At 38.1% G+C, this 16338-nt stretch overlaps 2 protein-coding genes across 2 annotated transcripts in view; both read left to right on the top strand.

Annotated features, from left to right (window-relative positions):
- Nucleotides 1-5440, top strand: part of LOC121986868 (TATA-binding protein-associated factor BTAF1) — a 29879-nt gene extending 24439 nt beyond the window's left edge. Inside the window, exons 22-25 of the mRNA XM_042540799.1 lie at nt 173-282; nt 354-436; nt 4645-4857; nt 4993-5440. Of these exons, the coding sequence (XP_042396733.1) occupies nt 173-282; nt 354-436; nt 4645-4857; nt 4993-5160 (574 nt within the window). The 3' untranslated portion in view covers nt 5161-5440. The remainder of the gene's footprint in view (nt 1-172; nt 283-353; nt 437-4644; nt 4858-4992) is intronic.
- Nucleotides 5441-6932: 1492 nt separating this feature from the next.
- Nucleotides 6933-8188, top strand: LOC121985189 (late embryogenesis abundant protein At5g17165-like). The gene is made up of 2 exons (XM_042538486.1): nt 6933-7217; nt 7749-8188. The coding sequence occupies exons 1-2, from the start codon at nt 7051-7053 to the stop codon at nt 8026-8028; spliced, it is 447 nt and encodes a 148-aa protein (XP_042394420.1). The 5' UTR covers nt 6933-7050; the 3' UTR covers nt 8029-8188.
- The last annotated feature ends 8150 nt before the right edge of the window (nt 8189-16338 follow it).

Below are 16338 nucleotides of genomic sequence, written 5' to 3'. Positions count from 1 at the left end.
ATTGTTATATGATGCTTCAATCATCTTATCTGACTTTATACGATTCATATATCATCTTTTGCGCAGAATATATAGTTAATTATTTGAAGAATTAATTTTATGCTTTTCTCATCTTTTTGCTTATAAACCTTCAACAAACTTTCACTAACAGCATGCATTTCTGTTACAACAGTGTGGCATACTTGCGGTTAGATGGCTCTGTTGAATCTGAAAAGAGATATGATATTGTCAAAGCATTTAATTCTGACCCAACAATTGATGTTCTGCTGCTCACAACTCATGGTGTGTATGATATGGTGCTGTTATTTTCACACATTTGGAAGATAAAAAGATGATGATTGACTTTTTTGCAGTTGGTGGGCTTGGACTGAATCTTACATCTGCTGATACACTTGTTTTTATGGAGCATGACTGGAACCCAATGAAAGATCTGCAGGTTTTTGTCCTTGCATATGTTCATTATGGTCGGACATTTGTTGCTTCATTATATATCTTTGCTTATGGATTTCTTGAGATGCTTTTAAGAATTAAATTGACGTTTTTTTGCTTAAATTTTGCATAAAAGTCTCTATCTTGTGTTTGGTCCTAAAGTTTTCATCAAGGCCATAAATAAACTTAGATGTAAATTCTTGATTGGTTTTTCCTCTCCCTTCCAATTAAGGCCTTGAATAAAAAGGTTGTATCTTTAGTATACAGTCAAAACTTCGATTTTGATGAAACATGGAAATGAGATTTATAGATTTGAATAAAACATTATGCCAGGCAGAATAGTGATTTTCTCGCGGGTTGATGAGAATGAGGGAAAATTGAGGAGAAGACAAAAAGAGAAACTCCCATCCTCTAAATTTTTCCAAAAAAGGAAATTTTATTTAATAACTGAGGATAATCTCTCAAACAACTAAACATACGTTTATATAGACTCCAAATCCTAAGACACAAAAAAGAAAAATAAATCCTAACATATAAACCTCAATTCCTAAGATGCAAAGAAAGGAAAAGAATTCTGGAAGGAAAAAAAAATATTAATAGACTCACAATCCTAAAATTCTTAAACAAACTCAAAATCCAAAAAATTCACAAGACAAAAATTACCAAAATTATCCTAAATAGCAAACATATCTTAAACACCAAAAATATCAAAAATTATTAAAAATAGTATGAAAGGCATTCGGATCCTCCTGCACCAGTCACCCCGAGTTAAAAAGAACTCGTCCTCGAGTTTATAGTAGTGTCAGGTGATAGTCTAGGAGGAAGATCATTACAAATCAACAAAAGTTAGGAGACTGCTATTAGGTGCTATTGCCAACTGAGCATAGGGAAAGAACATCCTATTAACTGCAAATCCAGTATATTTGCCAACTACAATGGAGTTTTTTCGAATCTTTTTCCCAATATCGAGTAAATCTAGAACAATTTGTGGAGATGTTTTCTTTGGCCATACTATTTCTAGAAGTGGCATTATCTGAGTAGGACTGAAGAAATGTCACCCACAATTCGAGGATCTTCTCCAATCAAATTGAGATCAATTGTTGTTGTATTAGAAGCAAGTATACAACTGCTAGAGCAATATTTCTCAAGATCAGAAAATATTTGTTGTTTCAAGGATACTTTCTCAATAACTGCTTCAATGACCAAATCCATATTTTTGAAACTTTCATAATCAAGTACACCCGTGAGTAATGGGAGGGTTTTCTCGTACTTCTCCTCCATCTCATAGACTATGCTCACCGCCTCTTGATTTGATGTAATCACTTGCTCATCATGGGCTTCGTCTATTTCTTCTAGAAGATTTAGTTCAAGCTTCTCAGTAGTAATATGCTTGATACGGTTCGAAGAAACCCCTTGTGTTAACTTAACAACACTTTCAAATCTGAATTCTTCATTGTCATCATCCTCTTCTTCCAAGACATCTTCATCAAATTCATTATCATCCATCTAATCATCGTTATAAACTGGATCATTAGTCGCCTTGGTCTCGTCTCCAATTTGAGATCGAGATTCCTCTTCAATTATAACATCTTCGAATCCGTCTAGGTCATCTCGGGTGTTAGAGCTATCGTCCTTCATGATAAAACTTAATCGTCCCTAGAATGAAGGTTGAGTGTAACTAAAGGGAAGAAAACGACCTTTAATTTTTTTTCATCTTCACCTGATCCTTGATCTTCGCTTTGCCTTGTCGGTCTCGTGAGCATCGTAATTGCTCCCACCATGCCAATGCTTGGCCTTTGAGTTTGATGGCGACCAATTTTACTTTCATACAATTGGACACTTTCTCAGAATAAAATATTCTCTCCACTTCGTTGATCCAATCAATAAAGCCCTCTACTTGTAACGTACCAAAAAATTTGGACGAATCAATCTAAAAACTGAGTTCTCCATAAGGCTCCTCCTGATCATGACGTTCCTGGTATGCAATCTGCTGGTGATAAGGGTTCTCGAAGTTAGACTTAGATCCACGATATGAGATCTCACAATCTTCAAGGTTTTGTGTCGTCGTCGCCAGACGCTTGGTTAAATCTGTGACTTGTCTCTGTAAATGCTCAATCGTCATCATGTCCTGAACGCTATGATCATACTACTCAACTTCCTCAATCGGAACCTGCCTATTGTTGCGATCGCTATTACGACCATGACGACCTTCCATTGGATATGATGCTTGGCTTCCTCAATCGAAACCTGCTTAGCTTGATACCAACTAAGGCCGGGCAGAATAGCGATTATCCTGCGGACTGACGAGGAGTGGGGGGAATTGAGGAGAACACAAGAAAAAAAGCTGTCGTCCTCCAGATTTTTCCAAAAAAGGAAATTTTATTTAATAATTGAGGATAATCTCTCAAACACATAAACATATGTTTATATAGACTTCAAACCCTAAGACACAAAAAAAGGAAATAATATAAACCTCAATTCCTAAGAAAGGAAAGAAATTCTAAAAGAAAGAAAAAATTATTAATAAACTCACAATTCTAAAATTTATAAACGGATTCAAAATTCGAAAAATACAAAAGACAAAAATTACCAAAATTACTCTAAATACCGAAAATATCTTAAATATCAAAAAAATTCAAAATTACTAAAAATAGTATGAAAGATATTCGGATCCTCTTGCATCAAAACACCATAAATTGAATCATGAAGCTTAACTTGTAGGGGTGCTGCCACATGTAAGCCCGGGATCGATTCTCAGCGGGTGCAGAAAGCCCCGCTGGTTGCCTCACTCTCCTGCAGGGCCTCTCCTGCATGGCCTATTGTTGCTAGGTGAAGCCCCCTGTTATTTACCCCCTTTTGGAAAGTGTGGGGCCTCCCTGGAGGGGCTGTCAAGGTGACGGTTTCACCTTTTTCCGTAGATGAAGCTTAACATGTAGCTTTTCTGCTACTTTTAAAGTTCCATTTTTATTCCTCAACTAACACTAGGGTTGGAAAGATCAACATCTTGGATAGGAACAGTAGACTCATTAAACCCTAGGAACTAACTAAAATATATTTAAAAGATTATATTTGGCATTTTTAATCTTATCATGTATTCATTAATTTTCCATATTATTAAGTCTATGAACAATCATTCTAGCATCACGAGGAATAAAATAAGAGCATAAAAGGTTGAGATCATTATTTGTTCAGCAAGTAATATCAGTATCAATTAACAATCAACAAAAGTACAAAATTCAATGGTCAAACCAATACTTGTCAGCCCTATATCCAAGTGCAATCTAAAGTCATTGTCTTGATTCTTGACCATTGAGATGGCTATTGGTTCAGCAAGTAATATCAGAGTATCAAATTACCAATCTACAAAAGTACAAAATTCAAATGTCAGACTCAGACCAATACTTGTAAATTATAAACCCTAAATTCAAGTGTAATCTAAAGTCATTGTCTTCATTCTTGCCCATTAACAGTGCTAAGAGATTGCACCAAAATTTTTAGCTTTGTGAAAGGGATGCAACTGGATGCCATATATGACCCTTTAGTCAACCAGCTCAAGTATCACTCTGGTGGATGTTATCGTCTTGCTGCAAGAGCATAAACCCTAGGCATTGTTGATTTAGTTAAATCAAACTTTCCCAACAAACAAACATAAAACATATTTTTTGTATAATTTCGATCAATTTTTCTCACAAAGAAAAAAATTATGTATATCATATATTTTATTTTAAATGTATAGCTTAGGAAAATTAATTTAATTGTTAAATGATGGAAATAAATTGTCTATATTGATTGCTTTTGTTGATTGATTTGAGTATATATTATGATGTAAACTCATGTTTTGACACATGAAGGTACGCATTGTCAATATAACTAATGTTTTGTTTTAGAAGAAAATATGGGGTGCATTTGTACTCAGAATATGTGGTCCCATACGTCTTACGCTTTACACGTCGACTCAACTAACATAATAATTCCTACATATGTTTTATAAAGCATTGCACTAACTTCATGGACCCTTGGTAAAATTTCTGGTTGGATCCTCGTGAGGTTGAACTGCTTCAGCTGGATCAGATTCAGTGTGACCATTGCTATTCCTCATTACATAAAATATTTCTTTGGACTTTCTCTATACACACAATACATCTGTGATAAAACAGGTTTTCTTTCTTGGTGAACATGGAATTACTTCTGTTGCTAATATGCTTAATATTTTAGGCTATGGATAGAGCACACAGGTTGGGTCAGCGGAAAGTTGTCAACGTCCATCGACTCATTATGCGTGGTACTTTGGAAGAGAAAGTCATGAGTCTGCAGAAGTTCAAAGTAACTGTTGCTAATGCTGTTATCAATGCTGAGAATGCAAGCTTGAAAACCATGAATACAGACCAGTTGCTTGATCTTTTTGCTTCTTCATCAACTGTCCGAATGGTGATTCACATCTCCTGTCACATGCATTTATTTTCTCTAATATTGTTTTAAAAAAAAAAAAACATATGGCATGCCTCATCCTAGTTTTGACTTTAACACTCGTGTACATATGTTTCTTCAAATGTTATTGAACAGGGAACCCAAGCTTCGACAAGCATTGGTAGCAATATGGACAATGATCCAAAGTCCTTGATCAGTGGGAAAGGCTTGAAATCCATTATCAGTGGGCTTGGGGAGTTGTGGGATCAGTCGCAATATGAAGAGTACAACCTAAACCAATTCTTGGAAAAGCTCAATAGCTGAGTCTTTAGAGTATTGCAGTTGGAAAAGCTCAATGACTTAGGTATTGCAATGTACAGGGTGATTCAGGAGAGTCCATCAACGCCATTTTTGAATGTGTTACTCGTGATTTTTTTGTTCTTCGAACATGCTAATTTTTGCAGCTGCTAACATCTAGGTGATCCAAATTTTTAGGAGGGCAGGGATGGATCACTAGAATCACGATGGGCATTTCATGTATAAATTTCAGTTGTATGACAACTTATCTTGTTATCTAAATGTCCATTAATCATTCCACACGTTAGTGCTGTCCCAGAGATTATTACAGAAGATTAACATATTTGCCATTGCTGATTTCTTACACACTAAACAAAGTTTTGCTGTCAATGATTGTGTATATATCCTAAGCTGGTCTCAGTTTAAAAGACTAGGCGATTTTAGATTTGTTCAACAGCCCTTGCATTTGTAATGTATTGATTTTGTTTTTATGTTTGTAAAAACCGTTTGTCATCGAGGAAGAAATTTGTGATGATCACAAAAATTAGTAATACGTCTCGTGCCATAATTTGGTATTGGTTCTTTGTTGTCTGATACTGGGCAGGGATTGGGATCCGTTCATGTTTTTTTTCATTAAATTCCTCTCTTCAAGTTTGTATGTACCGAAAAAGATAGCACATTAAGTTTTAATTTCGATGAATTAACGGATAAATTTATTTTAATATACAGTTAATTTAATAATAATGGATTAATAAGTTGTACGTTGGAAGTATTTTTTTTTAAAATTTACTTTGATAATTGATAGAAAATTTTTATAGAATCAGATCGAATTAATCAATGTAATCTTCAAAAGTTTTTTTAAAAATAAATTTAACCAAAATTATTCAAATTTAATTAAAATCACTCCAATAAAATTTAAATTATTATTTTAATTATTATAAATTGTAGTAGTTATTATAATACTTATTGGAAAAAATGATATCATTCACTCTCAGCGTTTTAGTATCACTGGTCTTATAATAAAATATAGATAGATAAATCACGGACAATAATTTTACTCGATTGCAAAAGGCGATTCGTTTATTTTTAGCGTCTTTGTCAACTCGTCTCTAGGTCAATACGAAGAAGATAAATTATGAATGACTACTAATCATTAGTTCAGATGATCAAAATATAAAAAAAGACATACTGGGATGCTCTAAATTTCAACTTCAAGAACTCATTTGAATATTCTATGTCTTAATTATAGTACCATCTTTAGAAAACTCGTAATTTTACTTAGTACACTGACATAAAGGCCAAATACTAATAGAATATTTTATGTTTACTGAAAATTAATCTTTAAATTTATGAAAGTAAATATCCAAATAAATACTAACAGTCTCAACTGTGAGAGTTTGTTATCATAGTAGCTATGATAGCAGTTACAGTCTGTTATTTATCCGGTGGGCCCATCTGACTCCTTGCCGTGTAACAGAAAATGCTTCTACCTGACAGCGACAGAGAGAAACAATGTTAAGCGACCAATAAGAGTCGATGGCTACGGAGGGGAGGCAAATTTTTTTTATTAATACTTGAAGCGTTATCTTCAATTATTATAGAAATTTTAAAAAGAAAGTAAATAGTTTTTAAAAGAGATCTCTACCCAAATATTAATTTCCTATTCATAACAATCCAAAAATTGTTGAATATTTTATTTTCAGTTCTTTTTCTCTTTCGAGGCCGTTGCCGTCATTTTAGCCGAGACCGTTAGTTGTTACTCGGGACGGACGTCGATTGAAGAGAGAAGGGATAGGTGAGGTTGTTAACGGCACGAGCCGGAGCCGTCCGTCACTGTTACCGTGTCACTGGGCTCTCCCCCTTCTTTATATTAGTCTACGAGAGGAGAAGGAAGAGGATATCCAGATGCCGCTCTAGATGCCCTTTTCCCTTCCTGCTCTTCCATCGCCGATCCATCGCAGTGCTCTTCCTTTCCTCCCTTCACTTCCTTCCATGGCAGCCTACTTGAAGGGGCGCTCAGTCGCTGCACACCACGGGAAGCGATTCCTCCACCAGATCTGGGCCGCTCCGGCGATTTCTTCGAGGTACTTCTTGCTCGAGTCGATCCGCTGTTATTCCCTTGCTTATAGTTGCTTATAGTTATCCATCTTTTTCTTCTGCTTCGGTTTTGCCCGATAGAACATTTTTTTTAATTCTTTATCAAATCGGTACTAGAGTAGATCGAACTTTTCTACTTGGAGATGGATTTTTCTCTGGTTTTGATATAGTGCTTTGATCGTATACTGTGCATTGCATCTGATGATTCTGATCCATCGAATATCCATTTGCATATGCTTCTTCCTCGAAAATAAAACAAAAATTAGGGTATCGGGGCTGTCAGTTGTTGGTGGGTTGCTTTTGTGTGTTCCACTGCGTGCCCCGGTAAGAATTCTTTGCTTTTCCAAAGTAATTCGTACGATACGAGTCGTAGAATACGGACCGTCTAGATCATCATCGACGGGAAGCACACTGATAAGGCACCCCCAGATTACTCATCTGCAACCTCCGGATAGCGAAAGGCTGCCCCTAGGCCACATCTGGCTGACACGTTCTTACTTGTGATTGGTTTTACACAGGGCCAGGGCAGTGCACCAGTCGTCGTACGACAAGAACGTGGACGAGCAGGCGCGCCCCACCGTGGTGCCGGACCATGTGATCGACTCCCGCAGCTCTGACAAGTACTGGGGACCGCACCCCACCACCGGCGTCTTCGGCCCCACTGACGACGGCGGCGAGTCGGCCTCCGCCGGCAGCGGGGGGAGCCCGGCGGTCGCCGAAGGGAGCGGCACCTCCGACGCGGAGCAGACTGTGTGGTTCCGCCCCCAGGAGGGCGTTGACAAGGCACCCTACGCCTGAGAATTTCGCGGCGTTATGTGTGGTAAATGATATAATAAATCGTGCCGACGTTATGTGGTAAATGATATGTTCGCCTTCTTTCTGTTCTTCCCTGTTGTTTTCTTAAACATGATATAACGATCATGACGGTGCGGTTAATGGCTTGCTGCATTTTGCTGAATGCTACGGTATTAGCGTTGTCGCAGTAGTTCTTTGCCTCTTGTTCCATATTTTTCTTGTTAGATTCATATTGAATGGAATCGAGAATGGAGGCGAAGAATGGAAGAAGCAATTTGTAAATTGTTTTTTTAGTTTCCTTATCGATTTCGACTCGTGATACCTGCTGGTGTGTAGAGATTTACCATACATCAAATTAATGTAGCAATCAGGATATGTGATATAATCAATCAAAAACTCTTTGTTGCTTGATTTTCTTTTGATTAGCTAGTTGTCATTGCCCACACAAAGGCAACGGGAGAGGAACAAACATTGACTGTGTAACTATAAGAAACCTGTAATTGAGGGAAAGGTTTGTGAACAAGTATGAGATCAATTTGCCTTTGTATGTTGAGTGCCTAGGTGTTTTCTTGATCTTCTCGTGCATCCCTTCGTCTTAATGGAAGTTTTAAAATGGCACAACGTGGTAGAATTTCAAATCATTGCACATTCTCCGCTAGATCCCTTGATCTAGTGGAGTTATAAATAGATATCCATCCTTGATCCACTAGTAAAATAACATGGCTACCTAGCTAGCATGGGTAGTCATTTTAAGTGGATGATAAACAAGTACAAGAATCATGTATGAGAATATATTTTTTAGTGGGGAGATAATCCTAGAATGTTGGTTGTGGAATGATGAGCCGGAGGAAAATTTGTGTGGAATTAGACCGATCACATCTAGGATTAATTAGTTCAAATAGTTGAATGCTTGGATTATTTAAAAAAATATATGAGAATGTCCACTTGCTCTCGAGGTTACGATGTGTTGGTAAGTGATAGAATGAGCTCCTTAGATAACAAACGTTCAAATTTTATCCAGGATACATTATACTTGAGGAATTCAAATTATTTGTGACATTGGATCATTCGTTAGGATTCATTTGTACTTTTTGATTTTTTTTTGGTGGTTGATGGAAAATGTTTGTGAGACTGGATTGGTTTAGTCGGATTGTAAGAGTTGGATGCCTAGATTATAAAAAAAATGAGAAGGTGCATATCTTTTTTTTTCTATGGTCTCTACAAATAAACACTAAAGTTGTGGATGCCTAGATTATAAAAAAAATGAGAAGGTGCATATCCTTTTATTTCTATGGTCTTTACAAATAAACGCTTACTTAAGTTGTGAAATAAGAGGGAATTCCAAGTTGATAATTTCTTCTTAGACTTATCCTATGTTTACTTGAAGCATGGATGTAAAAAGGAAAGTAATCATCCATGGAAAATTATCCTCGAGAGAAGAGAAGAGAAAGTCAAAGGAAAATAGATAAAAGAAAGGAAACGACAAACTTGTGACCTTTCACTCCGAGCTCATGCTCATGGATGCCGACAATGTCACCTTAGATATGCTCCGTTTCACTGCACACACTGGCGAGCACTCCAAGGCCCTCTCGCTCTTCACTAGCCTCCACACAGGTGAAAGTACTATGGCCACAAAATACTCCTTCTCATTTCCTCATCTTATCTGTGCATTTCACCTTTGCTGGACCTGAAGCTCGGACTTGCTGTGGCTGTAGGAGAGAGAGAGAGAGAGAGAGAGACCGCTCTCTTCGGTTGCAACTCCGACCGACAAGCTCCATGGATCTTCCTTGTCTGGCGACGGTTTCGCTCGCGGGCAGCAACCTTGGAAGGTCTGTTAAGTGGCATCTTCAAGGGGATCGACATTGGTGAGTGGTTCGCTGATTCCAGTGTTGTGATCAACCGATTAGATTTTGATTGTTAGAGAAGTAAGAGGAAGATGATGAAATTGGAGAAATTCGACATCTCTGTATTGAATCCTGTTGTATAATCGGAAGGTTCCGCGTCGGTTGATCTCAATTCGCCTAGATTGTTGAGAAGTTCGGGGAGGATCAGAAAAGTTGTCAATTTTTCAAGGACCCAATGTCACCGACTCTGCAAGCGGGGAGGACGATGCAAACAATGGCAATGGATCTGAGAAAAGAAGACGAGCTACTTTCGTGATTCTCCTAGTACCTGAAGGAGGTATATCGTACCTCTCTAATTCGGAGTTGAGGGAAGGACGTCTATCTTGAAGGAGCGAGAGGAGGCGGCAATGATTGGATCAACTTTGGAATGGGGAAGCGGTGTTGCAGGCGGAGTGCTCTAGCGAAGAGTCCTAGAGAAGGCAAAGGGGATTTTGAGATGGCTCGCTCACTTCCGTTCGTTTTCGAAAGGATGAAAAATAGAGATAAAAATAATGAGTTGATTGTTTTGAAATCCATCTGTCTTTTATTTTTGATACAAAAAGGTGGAATCCGTCGTCCCGACGGCCCTCTACGCCGGTCCCACGGTGATGTAGGAGGAGGATTAATCAGGGTAAATGTTGAGTTGACAAGTGCCTGGGATTCGAGGCTTTAAGCCGGCATCTGTCCTTTATTTTTGCTCATATAAATAAGGGAAAATATCTCGATTTTTGCGTCATTCGTTCTTTTTCATATCCACGCTTCGGAGTAAACATAGCTCTAATGATACAAGTAATTAAAGATCCTTCTTTTTTTAGAGAGATCGACGAACAAATGTCTTCCCGACACCAAATATTTTTGTTGGCACTACAGAAAGTAGAGTTACAATATATTTGTCAAGAAACTCATTTGTGATTTAAAATATCATCAAAATATTTGTGCAAATAATTAATCATCTCCCCCTTGAACTCCACAAATATGCAAGTTGGTCTTGGCCCAATCCAATATTATTTCGTTATCAAAATTTAATTTAATAATTTAGAAAATTTTACAAATTAACATAATTCAAAGTGTGAATCTTAAAAACCTAAAACCTATTTTAAAAATAAAAACATTATTTAGATAGATCAACCATAGGAAACTATAAAATTCCATATACATGTGATACATTGAATATATAATCTTTTTAACAAAATCAAAGTATAATTCAACCGCTTGATACTTTAAAATATGTGTAACTCATATCGCGTATGATTCACACCATCTTAATGTGTGAAGCATGAGCCATTTGACATCATGTAATTAGAGACTCTTAAATTCAAGCAAGAAAAATATAGAAATTCTTGAGTTAGTGTTATTTATGACAAAGATAGGTTCGGTAGATGATTTTTTTTTTTTCAACTTCAAAGTTGGTGTACACAATTATAAAACGTTTGATGTCAATGTCGTGAAAGGATAAATCGCTTAAGAGAAACAAGTCGAAGTGAAAAGTTTTTTATTTTTTACCCTCCCAAATCAAATGGAAGAGACTTAATTCTACAATTATCCTAATAATCTTTATAATCATAATAATACGTTAATTATCTTCGTTAAGGGCTTTCCTTTTTATTATTACCCATGAGTTTCAACATTGTTTGTCGCTTCGGAGGAGGGGTTGTCGATCGACAAACCTTTGGGAGCCAAAGACACCACCAAAGTGGTTGGCATCATAACAAGGGTGGTGGATGAATTAGTAAATAAAATATTATTGCTTCATAAATAATTGGATAGGGGTTCATTTATATCTTGCTTTGTCAATTATTTTGTGTTGAATTTTTTTTATTATCATGGATGGAGTCTTCTTTACAATTGGTAATATCCTCAAAGTCACGCATTGCAATTATGACATTATGATTTTGATGTTTGCAATAAAACAATGGACTATGATCCAACAAGAACCGCCAAGGTGCTCAAAGATGAACTAGTCCTACCCTACCTTATGAAATAGCTTACCTCTCATAGTATTTATTTATGGGACCAAATTATAAGGACTTATTTGCGAAAAAATTATTAACAAACCACTCTACCTTCTATTTTTTATTTTTAGGCCTTTTCCTCTCATGATTTTACCAGTTAAACACATCTCTCCTCATTCACCAGCCAACCACATCACCATCTATCTGAGTAAATTTCACCCTGTCTGTACAGGTACTGTCCCAACCTCTCACAATGAAATGGTGGGACCCACTACTTAAGTGTGGGTCCCATCATCCCAATGTGAGAGATTGAGACGGTGCTTATACAGGTAGAATCGAATTTACCATCTATCTGACCATCACCGATCATTTCGTCGCTACCAGCCAACCGTATAGTCCCAACGACCATTAAAAAATTATACTATATAGTTTTTGTTTCGCACTTAGAAGAAATTATATAATTACTTAAATTAAATTAATAAGAATGGAATACTTATATTATAAATCTTCGGTTCCAAACTCTGAAGAGGCTGAGTGATTATTTAAATTAAATGAACAAGATAATAAATGTACGTAACTCGTTTGTCAAAGAGCTTTGACTTCCTCCTCCGAGTCCTTCGGGTCGGTACGGTAATTAAAAGAGGGATGTTATCATATTAAATCATGAGATCGAAATTCACCGTATCTAAGTCATCTATGATTTTTTTCCTCAATATTAACCTAAAAATGAATTAACGAGAGCACTGGTACAAGTGAATCACCTCGTCATGCATTGACTTCTTGCTCAAAAAATTGTGTGTTATTTAAACTAAATAATTGGATAATGAATGTAACACTTACACGATAAAATTTGTTGGGATGATTGACGTTAGTAGAAGGAAGTGAACACTGCTTTTCTTCGTGGTGTCCGTTTGTGTGCTCATCTATAAAAGATTAGTAAGTAATAAAATAGAAAAGAGAATAAAAACTACTCGCACAGGAGATATAATTTTTTTTTTTAATGTTGTTCGGGTTCCTACTTTGTAGCCTAGTGTCCTAACGATAATTTACTAGTTTTCTTCTCATTAAATTACTAATGTAATTATCCTCATATCAACATTCAACATTGATCAATTTGACTAAGTTAGCCAAGATCTCCAGCAACAAACTATCATCCGGCGGGCATTCTCAACAAGTGATTTCCGACGGTGAGGCAGTAGATAAGGTATCTACAACATTAGATTGTAGATCAGTAGTTCTAGATGCTGGGTTCCAGTATAACTCATGTGCTGATTAGAGTAAATTGCATCTGTTTGTAGTTTTGGAGAGGCTCTGATTATGGATCTGTTGGCAGCAGGGAGCACTGTGCTTGTGCCGGAAATAGTAGCTCTGGGCAGGAGGGTCAATCCGAGGTGAGGTTATAGTAGAAGTAAAGTGTTGAGTTATGAACACTTAGTATGGATCGAATCTGTATTAATGTTATGTTGTAGGTAGGGAATAAACTCATGATTTAGTAACCCTAACGGTGTAGTGTAAATTAGGGGTATGTATTCGTGTTTGGGTAGATCAGTGTGGATTTATTTGGGTAATGAATGAGCCGGATTAATTATCTGTTTCGTATATTGGATTAGCTAAAATTGATTACGTTGACGCAGGACTTTGATCGAGGCAGGTGTCATGACGAAGTGACATCGGATTCAGCCTACATTTAGAGGCGGGTACTTCTTGACTTATTTCTTTAGTTATTGATCTTAGTGCAGGAGTTGGTTTCGGATAAATGTAGTAATTACCTTGACTCCACTTGTATTATTTTCTTGTGCTTGATACTTTATCCACTCAATCTTCATGATGCTCGAATTCGTATCTATACAGTCTCACGTTGTATTTCCTGATAATTAGCAGATACTAGACACCATGCTTACCTGTTTTGACTATTGTTTATTTACGTTCCGTATTGAGCATGCGACTTCATGTAGCATACCTGATTTCTGTTATATATATATGATAACTGTTGCATTATACGCATCATGTCATAGCATGCATGTCGGCGATCATGTCTCCCTTGTGGTTGAGAGGGTCATTGGCTTGGGCCGCACGCTCGGTCACTCATGTGTAGTGGTAGCTGGAGCGTGCCTCTTGTCCTGTCGTGCCCCCCACTCGCACACTCATGGGTAGTGATAGCTGGAGTCGCGGGCAGCAGGGACCCCCGTCGTAGATGTAGCTATTTAGCTACTATGCAACTGTCCCCTCGGCCACTCGTGAGTAGTGGTAGCTGGAGTGGTGTACAGTCTGTCATTGTCTCGACCTCTCGACCATACTGGGGTCATGGTACTAGAGGGGTGGGCAGGAGTGACCATCCGTGCATACGTTATTTTCTGTTATACTTGATTATGCTGTTATATGCTTACTTATGCAGTTCTGTTACCACATACCTATTATATATGCTTGGACACTGTTTACTTTGACAGTATAACTTACATGTGATCTTGGTAGTTATGAACAGTATTGTAGCAATTTGTGTTACTTCTGACCTTATACTACTAGCCTAGGATATGGTATCAAGTATGGATATATACACTTTGTTTACATAGTAGTATCTGCTATTTATCTTTCTGAGACGGTATCCTGTTGTATTCCTGGCTCTTTATTTACTCGTGCACTATCTATCTATTACCCATTGAGTTTTAATACTCACCACCCCGTAAACTGGTTATTTCGCCAGGTAGCCTGTAGATGATACTAGTACACTTGGAGGAGGATCCTGACTACCGACCCCACGTCACTTCTGAGGATGAATTTCTGGTTTTGGTTTATTGTTTTGTTGTGATTTGAACTTGTGAACTTGGTATTGAAATAACCCATTGTGGACTTTGTGTTAACTTGTATTTGGTTTTGTTTTTGTCGAAGAGTCAAGCTGGGTCGACCGGTGGTGTGTAGTTTTGTTATTTTGTGTTTGTTATATGTTTTCCGCTGTGTTTGATTTTGCAGCCGTGTGGCATGCATATTATCTGTGTGGTTATGGTTTATTCCAGCCATGTTGGCTGTGTTTTGCATATGTATATCTGTCGCTATGTATATTGGTTTCATTTGTCACCGCTACAAAGGAGGTGCTGCTCGATTTTCGTCGGACAACCTTACTCTCGGGGCGTGACAATTTATTGGTATCAGAGCCACAGGTTTTACGATGTCTATTTCGCAAGTTTTTGATTTTCCGTGATTTAATTTCTCAAAGTAACTTTTTGGGATTTGGGACCAGGCAGTGGCGAAACACCTCCAAGTTATTGGATGTAAGTTTTGTAAGTATAATCATATATTGTTGATAGTACTTACTGGTTGTTGATATCAGGTATGAGACGAGGTCGACCGGTAGCTGGTTCTCGCCATGGTCCGGGACGACCACGGGAACAACCTACCAAGTTTAGGGAGCTGGAACCAGTGATACAGGAGGCGGATTCTTCTAAGGATCCAACTGATGTTGAAACTGTTAGTCGGGGACAGGGCCATCCGACTCCTAATAGAGAGCAGGGATGCCAGCCTAAGGAAATTCCTTCTGTTGTACCACCTGTGAGAGATCAGGGATTTCAGCCATAGGGGATTCCTTCTGTGGTACCATCAGTAGATCTTGCACCTGTTACTACAGATTGGACGAGGGATAGAGCTCGTATACCGTTACTGGCGAGGTCCGTTAAGGACATATTTACTTTATACCAGGGAGGAGCAGATCCTTGGGCTGCTCGTAGCTGGTTGAAGAATCTGGAGGGCACATTCGGGTACATGAGTTGTACGGATGAGGAGAAAGGGGAACTGGCAGCGTATCACCTCCGGGATCAGGCAGTCACATGGTGGGACATGTAGAAGAAGATCTTTGGGGAGCAGCGCATCACGTGGTTGATGTTTCGAGATGCTTTTGAGCGACAATATTTTCCAGCCACATTCTGTTTAGTTCGACGTCAGGAATTCCTGAATCTCAAGCAGGGCGATCGATCAATGATGGAGTACAATGCAGAATTCTGTAGATTGGCTGAAATTTGTCGTCACTTAGTGGCACAGGATTATGATCGTATGCAGCAGTTTACCTAGGGTCTTGCAGCATACATTGGGCTCAGGATGTCCGGATTTTCGGGTAGCTCCTACCGAGAGGTTTTGGATCGTGCGTTGTTTATCGAGATGATGCAGCAACGGGTGGCTCAAGAGAAAGGTAATGATAAACAGTTGTCTCAGAAGGGGGGAAATAGGAGCCAGGGTTCGCGGACTACTTCCGGAGGATCTTCTTGGCCTTAGAAGACGGGGCGAACATCGGATGGAGGTTCTCGTTCCTCTCATCATGACCGAAAGGACTTTGGTGGAACCATGTGTTTTTAGTGTGGTTCCAAGAGTCACACCAGGAACACCTGTCCATTGGATCATTCTATATGCTTCTACTGCAAACGTCCAAGGCATGAGAGTCGGAATTGTACTCTGAAAGTATAGTTGGAGGCTCCTAAAGTTACATCTCAGGA

Source organism: Zingiber officinale, chromosome 5B (genome assembly GCF_018446385.1).
Source record: "Zingiber officinale cultivar Zhangliang chromosome 5B, Zo_v1.1, whole genome shotgun sequence".
Classification (NCBI taxonomy): Eukaryota; Viridiplantae; Streptophyta; class Magnoliopsida; order Zingiberales; family Zingiberaceae; genus Zingiber; species Zingiber officinale.
The sequence above is the reverse complement of the archived record's forward strand: the minus strand, read 5'-3'. Positions and strand labels throughout refer to the sequence as shown.